This window comes from Neodiprion pinetum, chromosome 3 (genome assembly GCF_021155775.2).
Source record: "Neodiprion pinetum isolate iyNeoPine1 chromosome 3, iyNeoPine1.2, whole genome shotgun sequence".
In the NCBI taxonomy this organism is placed as follows: Eukaryota; Metazoa; Arthropoda; class Insecta; order Hymenoptera; family Diprionidae; genus Neodiprion; species Neodiprion pinetum.
The window spans coordinates 929,666-949,848 of NC_060234.1; the positions used below are offsets into that span (position 1 = coordinate 929,666).

The following is a 20,183-nucleotide window of genomic DNA, read 5'->3' on the forward strand; positions in this document are numbered from 1 at the left end:
AATGGTTAGCCACGGATAACTGGAGACAAGGAGACCAGACCAAAAGTCAAACCAGAGGGACTGTAAGGAATGTAAAACGAGCAGCGATGGTGACTATGACAGCTAATCGAACGGAGCGTTATGCCTCGTGATGCAATAAAGGCATATAGACACATCTGCTGACTGCCGCGTGCAGGGACAACACAGCGTATATATATTTATATATATATATATATATATATATATATATATATATATACCTATACCTCTAATATATTTGTTCCTCTTACGGACAAGCGGAGAAAAAACGATCCGAGGAAGGAGTGTATGGCTGGTCTCTCTTCGTTTCCTCATGTCTAAATTTTTACACACCTATAATAGTACCTGTAATATACAGACAAATACACACACACAGACAGATAACCTGCAGTATATGATATAATTCCGTACACGCTGAGCTTTGTTGCACCAGGGTTTCTAGCATCGTGCCAGACTGGGCGATGGTGGTGGAGGGGATCCGCGTTCAGGTAGGTATACACGATATAAGAGAAGGTGGGGAGGGGGGGGGGGGTAGAGGGGTAACGTGTCGACTGGATAAAATTTATTTGTTTGCCGCGAGGCGGCGAGGGGAGTGGATGGCGAGTGGGATCAACCGGCGACAAAGAATGGAGTAAAAAGTATCCACCATGCGTAGATGGTGGGGGTAAAAAAGGGGCGTGGATTGTTAGGGGAGGGGCAGGACTCGACTAGCCTCGACGAATCGAGTCAAGTGTAAAACGTCGAGGAGGAACTATCGACCAGCTGCAGCTGGCAAGAAGCTTCAAACAACGGCGTGGGTTCAACATTTCCCGAAGGTGTATGAAAATCGAGAAAGGTGTAGTCGCGAATCTCGAAAGGTGGACGGTTGTGGATTATTTTTTTTTTTTTTAATTTTTTTTTGTTTTATATAGAAAAATCTTCAACCCCACACTGTCTAAAAATAAAAGCTCGCAATAATCTCAGAAATTCGTGCCGCTCGCAACGTTTCTCGTACGATACGACGCGTTGCCGGCATTTCTGGAGGGGGAAGAAGCTACGCCACTGCGCAAACATTGATGGGGATTGGAGGGCTCGCTGCCCCCGATATGAAACTTAGGTCCAAGGGGGCGGGACTAGCGCAGGAACGTTAATAGAGATACAATCGAGGGTGTCTAGCTCGGTGCACCGACTCGGTCGGACGATGCGGAGGAGGATGGCGAAGGGGGATGGGGGTGGGGGGTAGAGGAGGAGGGGTGGGAGGGGGTGGGGGGCGGGGATCGCGGCGCGTAGTTTAGACATCACCGACGGAAGGATAGACAGGCAGTCAGACCCGTCACGGCACTCGGTCAAGTACCCAGAAAACGCTTAACAGTTAAACGAACGGCGGCGCTGCCGCTGGTACTGCTGCTATTCCAACTGAGTTGTAACACTGAGGAGATCCGATTATCGGTGAATATTGCGTAACGAAATATAAAGGAAATGGAGTGAAAGTGCCGGGTACCGTGTCAAATTTTCGATCATCGTTAACCCACCAGCGCCCCACCATAGTAGGGTAAGGTACTCACTGTACCGTAACAACAACAACAACAACAAGAACCATGAGCGTCGCAATGGCAATATCGATGGACTCCGGATACGGAATGCGGCTTTACGGGGTGCCGGAGAACCGGGGTCAGGATGGACACCGGCAGCTTCAGGGTGAAAACCGGGATCAGCGTCGCCAGCAGATGACCGATCAACCTCCGCTCAGGTTCAGCGTCCTCAACATTCTTCAGCCCGACTTTGGAAGACAGGCGATCCTCAGCACTACGCGGCCACTTCCGGTACCAAGGGACCTCAGCCTGACCTCGTCGGTGACGCGGCTGTCTTCGCACTCTCCGACATCGCCGAGTTACGCCGGCATCCACGTCTCCAGGGACCGGGACCGGGACCGGGACCGGGACGGCGTTTCTTCGGGTGGTCTCAGCAGGAGCGGAAGCCTCGAAAGCCTCGCGAGCAGCCGCAGCTCGATGACCGGATCATCGGCGACCGGAACGCCGTCTTTGTCTTCGGTTGGTGCGGAATCTGTGAACGGTGAGAGCGGAACTTCCGGTGGAACCACAGCCGCCTCCCAGAATTCGGGGGCCTCTCAGAGTCTCTGGCCTGCCTGGGTTTACTGCACGAGATACTCCGACCGGCCTTCTTCCGGTTAGTATTATTATACCTACATACGCGTGTGATTAAAGGGGAGATTCTTCATTTCTTATTTTTAGATACCTATGTCTGGATATATGTATACACGAAACCACGGACGGCGGCGCGTTTTTTCCTCTAAAAACACTCGCGTTTAATCCCCGTTTTTGATTCGAAAGTTTACATCTACCTACCTACAACGACTAATCATCCGTTTCCGCGACCGGATGTACACATCCATTGTATACGTTTACCATGCACCGTCGTCGTTGTCGAGTCTGATAGCCGGGGTGTCTAATTTTTTCGGCGGCCAAGGAATCACGACATTTGAGAATTTTTTCGTTAACTCTTCAACGATACGCAACCACGTTACAAAATTTTTAAATGTCACTTTCCAAATATTTAGAGATACGTAACAATCCGTTCCTTTACATCGATCTATCTGTACAAGGGATTGAAAGTTGAAAAAAAAGTGTAAACGGGCATCAACATTCCGTATAATGCTGAAATCCGAGTTACTAATTAACCCAAAAATAAAATTTTCACGTTCATCGGTCAAATTTCATGACATTTAAAAATTTTAAGGATTTTTTTTTAAGTCGTTACAGACACTCTGGTAGTATCCATATAAAAATACGGAAATGTGGATCAGACTCTACCGTTGGGGGAGGATTATCACTTATTGTTGTATACACATGAATGATATTGCCGACTGTTGGGAATTCGCGTCAGCTCGTTCAAGGGGGTTGTGAATAATTTATAGCGATTTAAAAATCACCCCTGCAACTCGAGGGGCGGCCCCGCTTTGCCTCCTCGTAAGTGCCTACCTACGTATATACCTACACGGTACTAACACGTACACAGCCAGCCAGCGGTTAACAGGAAACTGGATAAAGACTACAATCCAACGATGCGGTCGTTTAATATTTCACCTCCTCCTCGTGTCGCGCGGTGGCTTGTAAAACGCAGATACACACGTCCGGATATTTGTGAAAATTAACAACCACTGTACAACTGCAATAGGATCAGAGACGAAAAAAGGAGAATAAACTCGTATCGGTCGGTTTAATTAACTCTCATTAAAATCCAACGGCTATTATATGCACGTAGACTGCATCCGTGCCATACCACACCATACCATTCCATTGGAATAATAACAGAAATACTGTGATATAACTGCCCCCGAGGAATGCCGAAGGAAGGAATCTCTCGCGTGTCACAAGGCAATTCTTGTACTTTTGTACCGCTAAGGCATAAAGCTTACCGGTGGCCAACTGTAAGCCTAGCTGCTTCTTCTTCTTCTTCTTCTTCTTCTTCTTCTTCTTCTTCTTCTTATTCCTCTTCTTCTTATTCCTCTTCTTCGTGGAAGGGCGCAAAACCATCGAGACGCTTCGCTTTTTGTTTCCAGGTCCGCGAACGAGGCGAGTTAAGCGATCGAGTACCGGAGACAAGAACGCGTCTCCGGAAGAAAAGAGGCCGAGGACGGCGTTCAGCGCCGAGCAGTTGGCGAGGCTGAAGCAGGAGTTCAGCGAGAATCGATACCTGACCGAAAGACGGAGGCAGCAGTTGTCGAGAGACCTTGGACTCAACGAGGCGCAGATAAAAATTTGGTTCCAGAACAAACGGGCCAAGATCAAGAAGTCGACGGGGCAAAAGAACCCCTTGGCTCTTCAGCTGATGGCTCAGGGTCTCTACAACCATTCGACGGTCCCGGTTGACGAGGACGGCGAAGAATTGATCCCGGATGAAAAAAAGTCATGAAGACCTTACAACCACGATCGAATGTGGAGAGCAGCGTTAATTTCCATTTCGGGAAATCACGATGATGATAAGAATAATCGCGATCTTTGGACGAGATACGAAGCGACCCTCTGTGATTCGGTCTTTTCGCTACCTAAGGATGATCGATTTGCCGTTCAAAAGACTCTGCCGATTGAAAGCCGTCGCTAAATTCTTTGCACGAAGATATTTTCGATGCAGATGAACTAGAATTTGAGCAAGCGGCACTTAGGTTTGCCCTTGGAGGTCGGATATCAGTTTTGAAAGAATGATTTTTTTTCAACTTACGATACAAAGAAGAATAGGGAAAGATAATTTAATATACGTATATAGATGAATCGGCGAGATAAGGATTAAAAAAACATTTTGCAATATATATTGGAATGTATATAAATAGCAATATTTTTTTTTTTTATACAAATCCTAAAGTTTCTTAAAGAAGAAGAATAGAAGAAAAAAAATACGATATTAATTTTCTTTATATTAAAAATTTTATCCCACATTACTGTTTTGATTAGGAAAAAAAGAGAAATACCGGAGATTAACGTGTAGATATAACATATTGTATATATACGATACGAATTGCGTATATTTGATAGACTGAAAAACTGTAAATCGAATTTTGTTTTGTTATCTATAATAGAATACCTATTTAACGTGTATAGGGTGATAATTTTGAGGTGCAGAAGGAACGAACGTATGATGGATAAAAAAACGAGAGAGAGAGAGAGAGAGAGGGATTTGAGCACCGTTCGACAGACTTGATAATTTAAATTGATAAAAATATTATATTATTATCACTATTATTATTGCTATTATTATTATTATTATTATTATTATTATTATATTACATGCGTAATGTACAATGTACATATATACTGATAAGGCGTATTTATTTGCCCTGTATAAAGAAAGGAGGAAGTGAAAAAAAAGCAAAAAGATTAAGGAAAAATAAATTTAGCCGAAAAGTTTGAGGGAGGGGGGGAAAAAATAACTTTGTAAATATGCCGTATATTTAAAGGTATACATGTCCACTCGTGTACCGATAAATGACAAGTTATACGAGTGTGGTTTGTGTACTTATAAGAGGATTAAGTAATTACATATTACGTATGTCACGAGACGTATTATATTATGCCAACGTTCAATTCGCGATTATACGTTACATGTGTGTACGGGAATAGGTATAGGTATACCACTCGCGTCTACACGCGTGCATGCGTTTTATACACACTTGGGTCTAATGTCGAAAGTTTATAGCACTCGTCGCGCGAAACGAACGCAAGGAAATTATATCCACACGGTCAACGTAAGCCCTCTATTTGTGCATGTGTACGTTGCATATTGTTACAATAATATTAGTTTATATATACATATATATATATATATATACGTATATATATTTATATTTAATATTTGAAACGATCTCAATTGTAAATACAGACATTATATCGTACGCAACGTCGTTTGTACTTCGTATATATACTCGTTTAGGTATTACATACTACATACATGTAGTACGTATATCACCACCGTTTTGTTATTTCGTCGAGTTGTAATTACATCGTGAAACTTTTAGCATACGTGTATATATATATATATATATAGATGTACCTGTATAGGATACGTGATGAATAACGATCATTAAACGATATACTGCATACTGTTACATTAATTTGAAAAATTTCTCTATTCACCGCCGCCCTAATCACCTCCGTCATCACCATCACCATCATCATCATCATTATCGTGTAATCATCATCACCATTACCGTTATCAGAACCGAATGCCCATTCCGCGATATTAGGGAATAACGAAGATCACAAACGTTCAACGCTCTTAAAATATGCACAAGTTGATTATCGTATGCGGCTGTAACAACGAATTTACCATTAAGAGAAAATACCTAGATAAGAACATCTTTTTTTTCTCACGAATCTGTGAAAGTTAGATCCCAGAATGGTACACTGGGGTACGTTCGTACCCCGCGGTGATTTTAAATCTTAATCTTTTGAAAAAAAATAAATAAATAAAGAATCTACTATATTTTGTAACAAGTCCAGTACTTTCACTGTTGATTACGATAAAATCAAATTTTTACACGATTTCAACTGTAACCTTGAATAACTTTTGAAAGAATTTAGTTATCAAAAAATTATAGGAGACCTTTTTCGTAGAGCATTAAATTCCCTACGAAAAGATTTATCGGACATTTATGTATGAACGTTTCCTCGTTACTGATTGTGAGCTACAATATTTCGAAATAACTAAAATTATTTTCCAATGTTAATTGAATGGAAAATGTAAAATTAGGTTCAGGAACCACTAAATACTAATATTACAGGTTCGAATTGAAGCGAGCGTCTTATTTCCTCTTCCAACAAATATCGAACGTGTGATTTAGAAAAAAAAAATATTCCGTTTTTTTGGACCAATCCAGTACACGTATAGTTAAATGGTAAAAAAAAAAATGCGTGTACCATCATTCTAGGGTTAATATTTCCGCGTTTTCGGCTGACAGTGAGCACGGGATTTGAATCCAACTTATACACACATAACCCGAATAGCAAAGCTCCCCGCTCTTGACAGAGTCATAAACAAGTTGGGTAGGCACACAAGCGTATACAATACATTAATTTGAGGCCGGTTTGGCTAACGGCGAGGAGACATCACTGCAGTAGCTCTGGTATCTCCCGAGGGAATTATTCACTGAGCCACTACTGCTCATCCAGGGACAAAACCCCTAATGGTTACGCAAAATAGGCATACCGCTGACCCAAACCGCAGAGGCGGCCGTAATTCCGGCCCCCGTCCCGGGTTTTCAACTCGTTATCAACCCCAAAATTACGCTTTACTTCCAGCTGCTCGTTCTCCGCGTTGACTTCCTTTCGGCGTCGTGCATGCGCCAGTTTCCACGTCGTTTAGTAAGCTTATTTATTATACCTCGGTGAAAATGATACGTATCGATTTTTTTTTCCTCATCTTATTTTCATTACTTTATCACAGGTGCACCGTTAGAAATTATTTTTGACTAAACGCAACGTCCCGGCAGGTCTATTTGACACTTGTCTTATTTTTTACATTTCTGTTACAGTGAATATGTCAGAAATTTTTTCACTTTTTCACAATTAATTTGTCATATCAACATATACTTTGTAGTTTCGATTTTCTTTTATTTGTTTTTATTAGTTAATAATAAATGAAAAAAATGGTTTAATCGATCCAAAAATTTTAGTGCACCAGCTGGGACATTTTATATTACGTTTAAGCTTTTGAAAAAAAAAAAAAATTTTTTTCCAACCAGTTTACCAGAATTTTTCAGCCGAAAATAGCACGGCTACGAGGAGCCTGCGGACGTCAATTCGTTAAACGCGTGCTCACGGCAATTAGCATCGCGTCTTCGCGGCGCTGAGGGTAAAACTGAGCTTTCGAGCCACTCCCACAAGGAGGATGCTTTGTCGTTTGAGGAAACGAGTGTTTAGGAGGCTCTCGAAGAGGGCGGGTTTAAGCCGTTTGTTTACCACGAGCGTAATCGTCGCCGCGTACGAGTTTTTCCTAGTAATTGGCAGCTGCGGGTAAAACGCTAATAGTGAAAGATTAGTGGTTCTCCTCCACGCTCGCTGACTGCATACGGAAATAAATGTGTGTGTGCGTATGTATCGCGGCAGAGCGTCGTCGTCGCGTTGCCAATTTGTCGAAAGGTGTAGATAAATAAACGGAGTAAAAAATAACGTTGAAAAGTTGATAATGAGAATAAATTTTGCAGAAATACTATTCATTATAATACGGATTAAAACTACTTGGAGCAACTCTAATGAATCGAACATTATACTGTACCAATCCTACGGCGATAAACGAACATGAGAAATCGCTTAAAACGCCATTCGCTGCATGTGCTGCACGCTACCAGAAATTGTAAAGAAGACTCGATGCTGTGTATGGTTTGAAATCCGTTTGTGAAACGTTGATCTGGTAAGAGGTAAATAAATTCCAATGAAAGAGAAAATAATTACGAAAATATTTTTGAACAGGGAGGAAAAAAAAAAAAAACGATTGCTTGCCAAACTTGAAAAATTCGCGAACGCGGATCAAATGAATGGTAAATGAAATATCGTTAAAAAAAAAGTTTGGAGAATGGTTTATTTTACCGTGTCGTCTTTTCCCCTTTTCTTGGCAAATAATTAGGGTAACGAGTTCCGAGGAAGCGATGGTCGAGGGCAAAGGCGCACGAGGCAATTACACGGAGCTTTTGACCGGGGAACGAAGGAAGGAAGCAGCTATCCCTTGGATCCGTGCGGTGATCTATGGAGTGACATATGTGCCGTTTGGCGCTCTCGCGACGTATTTACAGGGAGCTAAGTGGTCCCGGTCTTTTGCCGCCTCCTCTTCCCGACTCTCTCCACTTCATTTCACTTTTCTCTCTCTTTCTCTCTCTGCGATTCCTAAAACTCAAAGCGATAAATCTGCAACTCCATCGTTTCTGCGACGTTTGTTACGCTCGCATCGCGTCCCGTCCTCCTCTTCCACCTCCTGCAGTATGTATAACCGACTCTGTTAATTTGACTGAAACCAAGCGGAATTCGTCAAAAGCACAAACGAGCATCTCGCGGTCGATTCACTCGGCTGCAGTTTCATCTCTCCGAATTCATTCCACGTCTCTCGCATCTCTTGCCAACGTTCAATTTTGTCGAGAAGATTTAGGCGTGGTCACGGCTGAATTCAATGATCGTTCTCGAACAAGTACCAAAAATTTACGAATCATCCCGAACATACGTCTAGATCGACGGATTTATTTGACTATGGATTTCGGACAAAGCGGAGGATTTTTGATCTCAAAATTGTAGGACTTTTTCAGAGATATGACGACGACTCCGTAATGGTTCTCTTGAATGTGACAAGGAAGGTGGGATACCTTCTTTGTGAGTCTCGTTGGCGCCCTAAATCGTCAAATCCTTGGCGGATGCACTTAAGGTGGAGGGTACACCGACATGCGAGTTGAATTTCTGGTTACGTACGTACCTCGGTATCGTGTGTATAGTAGGTACGGTTTGAGGTATCTATAGGGTACCTCCGCGTAGGATGCGCGCGGTTACGTCGCGGACCACCCAACGCGATCGCGCGAGGCTTTGAGGATGAGGATGAGGATGAGGAGGAGGAGGATGAGGAGGAGGAGGAGGAGGAGGAGGAGGAGGAGGAGGAGGAGGAGGAGGAGGAGGAGGAGGAGGAGGAGATGGGAAAAAGAACGAGAACCAGAGAGGGAGGAGGGAGAGAAAAAGAGAGAGTGCGGCTCGGGGAGCAAAGCGCAAGAGGAATGCCTGTCGGCTCATTAATGCCCTCGCGGTATGCACGCGCCAAGAACGAATGACCGATCGCCGATCGACGCTCGTTCCGAGATATCTATACATGTCGAGGGGTTATGGCCACTCCACACCTTCCACCTTGGACGACCACCTATACGGCAACGGGAAAGCGTAAGAGCCACCGGTCGATCATTGAAGTCCGACAAGTGAATCGGCCGACTTGAAGTAATTGTTGAATTATACGAGATACGAAAAAGACATGGACAACAAAAAACAAGCCATTTTTCACAAAGACATCATACTTCTTTCCCAGAGTCTTTTACGGTCACTTTACACCCTGCATCCTCTCCTTATCTTCATCGAGTCAGCAGGCGCATCTCTGAACTGCAACTAGCGAGTCTCCTACATTCTCTAAACTCGTCACTTCCATTCTAGCTTTCACACGAGTCACTTATAATTGACTCCTTTACACTGACCACTGTTGTAATCCAATTACTTGATGATTAATAATAAACCAGTTAAGGGGGGGTACAGCTTGGATGCTGTAGCTGTAACCCCTTAAAACCGATCCCTTTCCTGCGTTGGAAGTAGTGGTGCGTAAGTGCACAATCGACGTGTACGAACCATAAAATATCCAAATAAGACCTCGTCTGAGCGTGGAGTAGGTTCCAACGATCCAACCCGTAATAAAGTTTCCGAACTGTAATCGTAAAATACTTACACCTTATAGTTATTTCACTAAAAAATCTGTTCGTGATACTCGTATCGGCTGACGGATTCCGTCAAGTGCAGCTTCAAGTTTTCCTCAAATTTCAACATCACCTACCAACCGAATGGAACTGGATCTATAGTTTCAAAGTCGAATATCTGATCTAATTTCGTTCGGTTTAATGATCCTAGTTGTCCGTGCACTTCTCGCATATCCATCGTTTGACCCGTTGCGCACATATAGATGTAGGTGCTAAACATTCGTCGACGATGAGACGACGCGATGCGATGCGATGCGGCGCTGGGTTTGAGGGGTTCGGAACGTTCGGTGGATTGGGGTGTCGGATGACAGAAGGAAAATTCTTCCGAGTTTTATTGCTCCGCATAGCCGATTCGCCACGCGCTTTTGTACACGCGCTTCTGACTCGTGAGAGGTTGTATAATTCGGGCGATGGGTCGGTCGGTCGGTCGCTTGGTTCGCGTTCCTTGGTGCGGAGGCCGAGCGCAGTTGAAAAATCCCAAGTTGATTAAATTTTTGATCAAATTACTTCTACTTAAATAAGCATCCCTCGGTGATCCCCCGACAAGGACGATACGGAGAGGGAAGAAGAAGGAGAAGAAGGAGGACGAAAATTTTTCACATGCAGCTTCGGCTCTCCGTTTTTTTTTTTCTTTACTTTTCACTGCAAGTCAATATCGCGACTCCCTCGTGTGCGGCCTGGCTTTAAGCGATCATCCTAGTTTAACGGGTCGAGAAGTAACTGATTTTCGCAATTTTTTATTTTTCCTTGGTTAAAATACGCTAATCAGTCTGAATTTTTTTGTATCAAATCGAAGCACTAACGAAGAACAGATAATAAATTTTTAAACGTGTATTTTTAATTTTTACATTTTTATCAACGGTTTTCTCGAAGCGTCGTTTTTCAAAAATGTGGACACTCTCAAAGGAAGAGTTTCCAAGCTACATTTCTCAAATTTGGACAAAAAAAAATAAAAATCAGATTGATTAGCGTATTGTAACCTGTGAGAAAAAAAATCGCAAAAATCAGCTATTTTTCGACCTGTTACAATAGGATCATCCCAAAACTCACCCTCCATTCCGAAGCTCTTTTTCTGTCTCAAATTGTCGTTTACGTTTTTACGATTATAATTATTTCCTTGGCTCTGTGTACTGTGTTATACTCACTGAACACTGTTTTTAATTAACGCTCATTTTTCACTCTCTCTCGAGAACCAAATTCTTAATTGCTTTCTCAAGTAGCTGTCCCGCAGGGATAGAAGGAAAGAATTTAAAAAAAAGTACGAAAGAGGAAAAGAAAGAGACAAAGTTTCGTGTGAACACTTTTTTAAAAACGATTCAAAAATTCAGATTCACCAAATTTTAATGCCAAGAACATTAATTGTTTCCATTATCGTCGTAGCTTAAATGTTTATAATTTGAAAATTCGATATCCTTTCTCGCGTACATTAAAATTCTTTTAATCTAAAGAATCGCGATATCCTCGATAATCAATCGATCGATTAACATTCGCGACAACGTTCAGCTTTCATTGAAAAACGTAGGGAGTTTGTTTTGTTCTGTTTTTTTTTTTATCACGCTGAAAACAAGAGGGTGAGGGATTTTTTTCTCAAAAGATAATTTGCCGACCCCGCAGTGTTTTCTTATTTTTTTTTTTTCAAATTCCATTCAGCCCATTTGGCAGAAGAGTCGACGACCGAAGGGGCGCAAGGTGTCGGGACTTGATAAGGGTGGCCCGCAATGCAACGACTGACTGAGGGGTGGAGGGGTCGATTCAGACGTTGCTGACACGCTTCGTTCATTCCCCCTTTCGTACACCCTAGATCCTGTGTCCCGCAAAACTCAACGAATGACAATTGTTTCTGCAACTATTTCAATTCGCCAGCCTTCGTCGGTCGGTACAATAAAATCTCAAGGTTCAAAGAACCATCTCCTTAATTTTTTCACACTCTCCATAACCAAAAAGGTGGCGACAAGGGGAGAAAAAAAAATTATACAAAATGTATTGAGGAAAACAGTTTTCCAGATTGTTAAAATTTGAAATGCGTATCTCAAAAACGTGTAAAATATTTATCGTTTTTATCTCTACTACTTGTCAAAGACTGCAGTGCCTGAGCGAAAGTAATTATCAGTCGCTGAAGTTTACGCGCTAGGTCTGACCGGGGTTGTAATTAATCCTCTCGAAATCCTCTAATTAATCCACGGATAGAATTAAACGGCCTCCGGTCGGCAGGCCGGCAGGGAAGAGGAGGAAGAAGAAGAAGAAGAGAATAAAGTCCTGCAGGAGCGAACGCCGGCGTCGAGCGCGCGCAGAAATCGACCCCCAAGAAGATCCTCCCGGATGTTTTTACAGAACGGTGGTGAATTTTCTCATCTCGCGCAACGCGGAAACGAGTTTTAACCCCCCAGCTGCAGCAATATTATACCTACCCGTCCTTAACCAACCTCGGCCTCGGGATGTAATGAGACTAATAGACACGTACCGATCGTAAAAAGCAGCCCCGTAAGTTTCCAAAGTTTAGAGCAACCGACCTGCAGCCCCTCTAACTTCACCTCGGCGCGGCGTTCCAGACGTTGACTTCACGCGATTTAAACCTCCTTCCGCTACTTTTATAAGGGTTTTTTTTTCATGCCGAGGAAGCGGAAGAAGACACGAGAAATTTTGAGAAAAAAAAAACACAAATAAAACGTCGTCAGAGGGAGCGGTAGGAAAAATCGATCAACAGATTAACACTTTGACAAATATGAACTTACAAAATGAACGACGTGAAAATTTAGTAGCGTGACTTTAACGATGCACGTCTAGGAAAAATTGTTACCTCGATTCTTAGGATAGTCCAAGATTTATCTGATGAATCGTAACAAAGAAAACATGTTCGTATTACGAAAAGGCAACTCCTTGAAAGTAGTTTTAAAATTGTACAACAACGATTTTTTCCATTTTATTTCGTTATGCTAACGTTATCATCTTCAGCCTTGTAACGTTCGAGATGCTGGATAAAACCGTTTTTCAATTCACCCATCGACTTTTTTTTTTATTTAGCGGTACAAGACACGAGGAAACCGAGCCTGCAGAAGCTGATGGCGAAAAGCCGAGTCATATCCTGCGAATTTACGATCCACTTTCCTCTCTCTCTCTCTCTCTCTCTCTCTCTCTTTCTTCGATCACTCTCAGAAAAATAAGAACGATCCACCCTGCAGCCGTAGCTACGCGGTACATTTAACCAGAACGACTGCGCGCACTGGAAAAAGAATCACCTCTCAGTTTCAGTATCACGGAGGCATGTTTTTTTTCCTGACCTGAAGTTCCATGCAACGTAGGTCCCGCGGTCTTTCTCATAATTAGAGTAAAAATCACGGTACAAGATACAGTTGATTAAAAATATACCCCTGCGTATAAAGAGATTAAATTCAGAAGAGAAGCTGACCTCTCTCTTTCCCCATGGAATAAATGGAATGAGACAACAGCTTAGCTTTGGCGTCACTTATGTTTATCCTCCTCCTTCTCGCGGCGAGAGATGAAAATCTCGAAAGAGCTTTACGCGGATGAGTCTGGCATATGCCGTCACGTAACCGGAGGGTGCTAAATATTTATCAAGGCGGTTTCCCCCAATCCGACAAACGTCTATTTGTACCGCTGCTTCAGCTACTACGGTGTATCTGACCAAAATAATGGGGAGAAAAGTAAGTGGTGGGTCGTTATCCCGGAGTATTATATGCACGGAGATGGAGCGTAGAGGCTTCGGGGGGTGAGGGGGGTGAACGAAGCGCTGCGTTATATATTCCTCGAAACGTTCGCGACCCTCTTTTCGGGGCGCGCGTGCTGCACGAGCAGCATCAGGGAACCACCCCTGCAGTGTAAGCAGAGGAAAACTGCCGGCGGAGATGTTTGATTAAATAACCACCGCATCAACGCGCATTGAATCAGACGATAAACGTCGTGACTGGTATTCTATTAGGTTAAGTAAACGCTTGCAGGGCTTACAGACCGAACCGACCCCTGCGAGTCGGGCGCTGCAACGAAGTCACCGATACGCGTCGGAGACAAATGATTCCGTTCACGGGTTTGTCGGTCGGTAGGTATATTACTTTTCACCCTCTATCTGCAGTTTGTCAGTTGTAGGTGTATTTTGTCTCTGATCGCGCAGCTCTGCATAACCAAAAAACTGCACAGCATTTTTTATGCTGATTGTTGTAGATTTTTACTCGCTGAAAAAGGTATAAATACTCAAAAAGTTCCATCACGTCTGGTTTTTTCTTGAACCCGTGTTCGTAGTTTCATTTCGGGTGAAACTCGCGTTCAACTCGAAACCTGACATCTTTATTTTTGATTCTGAAAACCCTGTGCAAATGTTATTTCCTACTTTCATTTAATATGTATTAGAGTGGGACTCGAGAATAATTGCAAACAGGGAAAGAGAAAATAGAAAGTGGAAGCGAGTTCGGAGGTGTATCGAAGAAAAGAAGAAAAGGTTTCACAGGGAAAAAGAATGAACGCGAAACGTTGAATAAATTTCACGAAGAAATTGTTTGTTTAATTCAATAAAAAAAATTCTTTAGTTTATTGCAATGAAATGGTGGTTATTTCGTTATTCTTATGCTTTCCTTATGCAAACAGCTTGTATTTTGCAAGAATACTGTATATGACGGAGGGGAATAAAACATTTTTCAGCAGACCTGTGTCACGGACGACGAAGTGCAGTGACATGGTTTCCACATCATCGATAGGAAATCATCCGTCGAAAGGTGAACGAGGTAAAAGCACCCACCGAAAATCTGATTCCAATTTAGACCTTGATTAACGACGTTTGCCTCGCCTCGTGGGTACGACTGTCGAGTGAAAGATAAGTCAGGTTACGCTATCAGGGTCATAAGGCAGAACACGCCGGGAGCCGGGCGGACCGGGATGGACGGGGTTGCGGGGGGCGGTTAGTATTTGAGATCGTGTCTTGGCATAGTGGAGTTTATAATGGGGGTAAGCCATGCTCGTGGCCGGATTATCGCGGGCTTGCAACCGCGGCGATAGATCATCCGGCGGCGGTGGTGGTGGTGGTGGTGGTGGTGGTTCCCGACTCGAGCTCGTAAACCATAACTTACGGTTCGCCGATCCCCTCCAGTACCAACTACCATAACGCTTGCGTTATATCTACGTAGGCACTGCACAAAGTTTATGTGCCCTGCACCGACGGCTGCAGCCCGGAACGCGGTTATTTGCGGCGAAGCGGTTCCTCCGGATCGAAGAGAAGTTGTTAAAGCGTGCTTCTTTCGCTCGAGACAACGGGAAACGACGGATCTCCCGAACCCGTCGAATGACATCGAGCTTCTTCAACCCCTGAAGAGAGAAGCTGTTCGGAAATCGTCCTGAGTAACGATGGCGAAAGCTTCCATCATCCTTCGCTCTCAGAGTTCAGGGGCTAAAAATATGATCGAGGTGCGGAGGACGGTCTCTCTTCCCACTATCCGTAATACTTCTCGAGAAAAATTTTCGAAGATTTCTCGACTGTCTCGAAGAGGGAAATGAGCGCGGTGAAGAGTTCCGTTTGATGGCACGGTGCGGTTTTATTGCCTGCGGTGTAATGCTCACCATAAAGCCATTTCGACGTGATAATGCGGTGACATGAAAGAAGGACTCGGGCCCGCGTCCAAGAGCGTGGTCAACGGTCAACCGACCGGCGAGATTACGCTATGGATAAGGCTATTTTAATCCCGGTGCCTGCAGCACGCGGCTTTCTCGAGGCAAATGCCTGATTTTCGTTACAACGAGAGGTCGAAGAGTGCTACGAATGGAATCGGGTACGTGACGTGGCCCAACGAGTACGAAAATACGAGTGAATATCAGCCAGATCCTCGTCTCTCGATTAACAGGCTCTGCATCCTGGCGCAGGATGTCCACCGATCAGTCACTCGCCAAAGAAGAAGAAGGAGCAACGGACGGAGATATAGAGGGTCGAACCATCCCCGAGTCTCATTGTTTCGTCGGTCGGAATGCATATTTTGGAAGAATGTCGCACCCGCGAACATTTCACGGTGAGTCCAGCAGCGATTACGATCGAACTTGTACAGCGTTAATCGCTCCGTTATACTCGAACCCCGAGGTTGGGTCGGAATTCGTTCTGATCTTCTTGTTCCTCTCCGGGTGACGCGTAGTTGAAATGTCCCTGGACACCGTCGCCTCCTCTAGTCAACGGGTCTGATCGTAATTGGCCGATTGGGGGACCGCAAAGGATAACTAACCTTCGTTCGGGCTGGGAGAGAGCGAGCCTGCGCCTCGCCGGTCCGACCGACGATGGGGAAGGACGAGAAGGACGAGAAGGTGGTACAGTGATAGATGCGGGCGCAAGACGCCGTCATGGGTGGCCCGCTGTGTCATGCTACTAGCCAGGGCCGTGCCCAGGAATAAGGATTACCGGTCGTTTCGTCGTTTCGAACCTCTTCGCTGGCAGGCAAGCGGCGGCGTTTAGTCACGATGCTTCCCCAGTAATCGTCAACCTGAGATTGTCAAATTATCCTTGCTTTTTGACTCGACTGAAGCAGGATATTCGTTGTTCGATGAAATTACCGGAGCATCACTGTTCCCGTAACAAATTTACCACCAGTGTAAATATTGTCACGCAGCGTGGCTAATAATCCGTTAAGAATGAGGATCACTTTCCGCCAACGTCTCGTTGCGTTAATAAACCCCTTGTCTTGTTTTTCTCAATTATGATCTTCCGGAGGACAGCAGCAGCGGCAGCGGTAATCGGCGTCCCGGGAAATCACGGAGGCAGGTGGTGCTGGTCGTTCCTCGGTATTCATGGTCCCTGAAATGGAATCACGTTCCCAATTCAACGCGCCGTTATCAACTCCAACGACGACGACGTTCGCCATTCAAACATCAAATTCGCAGTCTGGTCCTCGCGAGGGCGACGAAGTGAGGTCGACGATCCTGTTGGGGATTCACCCCGGCGCCGGGTCGTCTGCCCTGGCAGTCCGGGTTCGTGGAATCCGATCCGGCGTTAGGAGTCAGTCGACAAACTCTGACCGTGTGAACCCTGGCAAAGTAGCTCCGGGGTTATGCGGTCGTAAATATTGGCCTTTGTTTTCTTCCACGCGTCTGATCTCAGGTAAGGTTCAACGCCGATTTCGGTGATTATCTTGGCCCCGGATAGATGGCGTCTGGGGCACTAGCCGCATGGCTATGAAGCGATCATCCGCTGTCTGGTCTCATGTGGGATTTCGATGGTATCGCGGAGGCGGGCGATTGGACAGGGTTTCGGGGATATCGGACGGAGGCGAGTCACTTGGAGATCATTAGGATGGTCGGGGGTCGGGGACGTCATTCGGCGGATACTGACAATCGTGAGTCGCGCTCCGACAATGCGTTACGATAATGATGCGACGAAGACGAAGGCGTTGCACCGCGCATCCGAGGCCCAGACCCGCGTTCCTGTCGCCGAGGGTCAACTTTCGAGGGTGGAGAGGAGAGATCTCGCCCTAAATTAAATACTCGCGCTTCGGCCCCACCCACAACAACCGGACGTCTACGCAACAGAAATACTAAATTATACAGACTGCTAAACAGTCTCTGATTTATCAGTTGACGCATCAGACGAGTATGAGTGGCAAACCCGCAGGACTTTTTATACTCGAAAGAAGTTACTTTATGGTTCTATTTTTCTATATAAATAAATTGCTACGAAGTAACTTTTATATCTTCTTTTCACAAAGCACTTTTCACTAGTTCCAAGAAATCGGTGTATGGAAATATGTAGGTTATTTTTGCGAAGTGGGAGAAAAATCTTGCATGTTTAGTAAATTAACTGCATTATGTATAAGAATCTACAAACAAGGTATCTCTTGCCTGTCTTTCCTTTTTTTTTCTTTTCTCTGTATCTGTTGTGTGCTATATTATATTCTGGTCTCACTCTATTCTATACCTTATACACTTTGCCTTTCAAAGAAGAAACAAATAACGAATAAACAAAAAACCGAAGCACAAATGTAAATATAAAGATAAAACATTTTTTTCTCAGCTTCGCAGGAAACAATTATAAGCATCTATAGCGTATACAAATTAAGCGCCGATATTATGTGAGCTGACTTCTTTAGCGATATTAGAATTCGGAGGTTTGCGTGCCGATTTTTAACCGGTCTAGAGTCTCGAGGTCGAGTTGCCGTTGTTCGGGCTGCAGCGACGAAGCGAGGCGGTTTGAAAAATTGCAAAAACTCTACGAAAAGGCGAGAAAAAAGAAAAATAAATACATACTTGAAATGAGAAAAGTTGTTCGGAAAAAACCACTGCCTCAATCGGTTTCGAAATACACACGAGATTGAATTGTTGTTGAATGTTAACGTCGCTAAACATGAGAAAGAAAATCATTATTTTGCAATTTTCGAATGACTTTCGAGTATTTGCATATTGGAAAATATGGTTAGGTATATTTGGTTGAGTATAATTTGCTAAATTCAAGACAATTCTAATTGTACGAAGGAAAGTTTTTTCCTGAATACTACCTCGATTCGCACAAAGTGTAACAATCCCTATCCAGGAGCTGTTATCAGAGTATCACGTGTTCGGCAGGGTCCTAAACCTTCTCCGAAACGTCTCCAACGGTTGATACAGGATCGAAATTGGGGTCCAGCACAGAGTGCAGGGTTTGGACGACGAGAGTGAATAAAATTTAAGGAATGTAGAACAGGAGATCGGTCCAAGGCTCTTGCTTTAATTAGTCGGAACCGCCACATCGGTGGTACAGCGTTCGACGTACGTACACGGACACACGCGCACACACACATGAGTCACCGATCGATGGAATTAATTATGTCAACCGATAAGGAAACTCAACTCTCCTCTCCCCCAACGAAGCGATGCGAAGCGGTTCGTTCGCCGGCTCTTTTAACATTCGCGAGTGAATACAAACTCGAACCTGCCATTCGCTGCACGAATGCAGCAGCAGGTCTGAATTTTTCGCAAATTCGTGATTTTTGCGGCACGCTGAAAAGATGTCGAGTTTTTTTTTCTCTCTCTTTCTTTTTTGTTTTTTCTTGTTTTATCATCGGTGATGCTATCGCATGGCTATTACACACACGCACAATTAAATCCCTTCAGCGAGCAGTATCGATATTACACCCTAATTATACGACGATGTCGAGTCGTTCCCGAGCTTTTTTATTACGCCGGCTTACACAGTCCTCAATTTAATTCGATCGCTTGATCGACCTGCTGTTCCAGCAGAGACGGGAGACGGGAGGTGGGGGGATTATTTTATTGCACGATCGGTTTAACTCGACGGTTCGAAACGATGTCGGTATGTTATACGTACATTTGTAACTTATCTTTATATACCTATACACAATAAGATACTTGTACTCTTTGTTATAATTAGAAAGACGAACTGCAGTCACGAAAGACTTATACCTACCTACCCGCAGTTGACAAGTTTTATTCATTGTCAGTTTTTATTTTTTTTTATTTCACGTGCTCCATAAATTTTTCGTACATGTATATAGTACCTATTTCATTCAATCTATACGCGAAACTAGAGACGAGATGTGAAAAATTATGAAAAACCAGAGAGAAAAATTTGAGAAGTTGGCTTCGTCTGACCGCGGACTAAATCAGCCGAGCAGCGTCAAGCATCCCGGCGAAACGGTGCGGAACGTGGAGGTAACGTAAACGATTATAGAAGACATAGACGTAGGAGCCTCGTGGATATGAGGCAACAGGCGACGAAGAGGACGAGGACCGAGAGCAGTAAAGCCGATACCATCGGGTAACACCGCATAAAGTGTCACGGTCCGATGCTGACAGCTACTCGGGGATATATTTTTCTCTGAGAGCATTTCTTTCCTCTTCTTCTTCTTTTTTCTTTTTTTTTTTTATTCCTCCTTTTCTTCATCCATCATCTATTTTCTATTTTTAGTTATCGTTTTATTTTCTTCTCCGTCTTGTTGTTGTTGTTGTTTTCTTTTTTTCATCATCCCGATGCCTCGAGTCCGACCATAAATTGGACGAATCTATTAAACGACTTTCAACGGGTGCGGAGGAAAAGAGAGAGGGATGGGACGATGTGATCTTGTCAAAGCGACAGGGAAATAATTAAGGTGACATCTTGTCTGAAAAGCTTGAAAATTTGCATCTACGACTTTGCGAGAGAAATCTCGATGGTTTGATAATATTATTATTGCAGAATGTCTTTGAGAGGGTGATCGATTGTGGCGAATCGGTA

At 43.9% G+C, this 20,183-nt stretch overlaps 1 protein-coding gene across 1 annotated transcript; it reads left to right on the forward strand.

Annotated features, from left to right (window-relative positions):
* Nucleotides 1–1,339: 1,339 nt before the first annotated feature.
* Nucleotides 1,340–5,641, forward strand: LOC124214560 (homeobox protein engrailed-1a). Its single transcript, XM_046616952.2, has 2 exons — nucleotides 1,340–2,184; nucleotides 3,578–5,641. The coding sequence occupies exons 1-2, from the start codon at nucleotides 1,596–1,598 to the stop codon at nucleotides 3,928–3,930; spliced, it is 942 nt and encodes a 313-aa protein (XP_046472908.1). The 5' UTR covers nucleotides 1,340–1,595; the 3' UTR covers nucleotides 3,931–5,641.
* The last annotated feature ends 14,542 nt before the right edge of the window (nucleotides 5,642–20,183 follow it).

Coding starts and splice junctions, on each gene's coding strand:
- LOC124214560 (XM_046616952.2), top strand. CDS start 1,596: ATGAGCGTCGCAATGGCAATATCGATGGACTCCGGATACGGAATGCGG. Junction 2,185..3,577: donor CTCCGACCGGCCTTCTTCCG/GTTAGTATTATT, acceptor TTTTGTTTCCAG/GTCCGCGAACGAGGCGAGTT.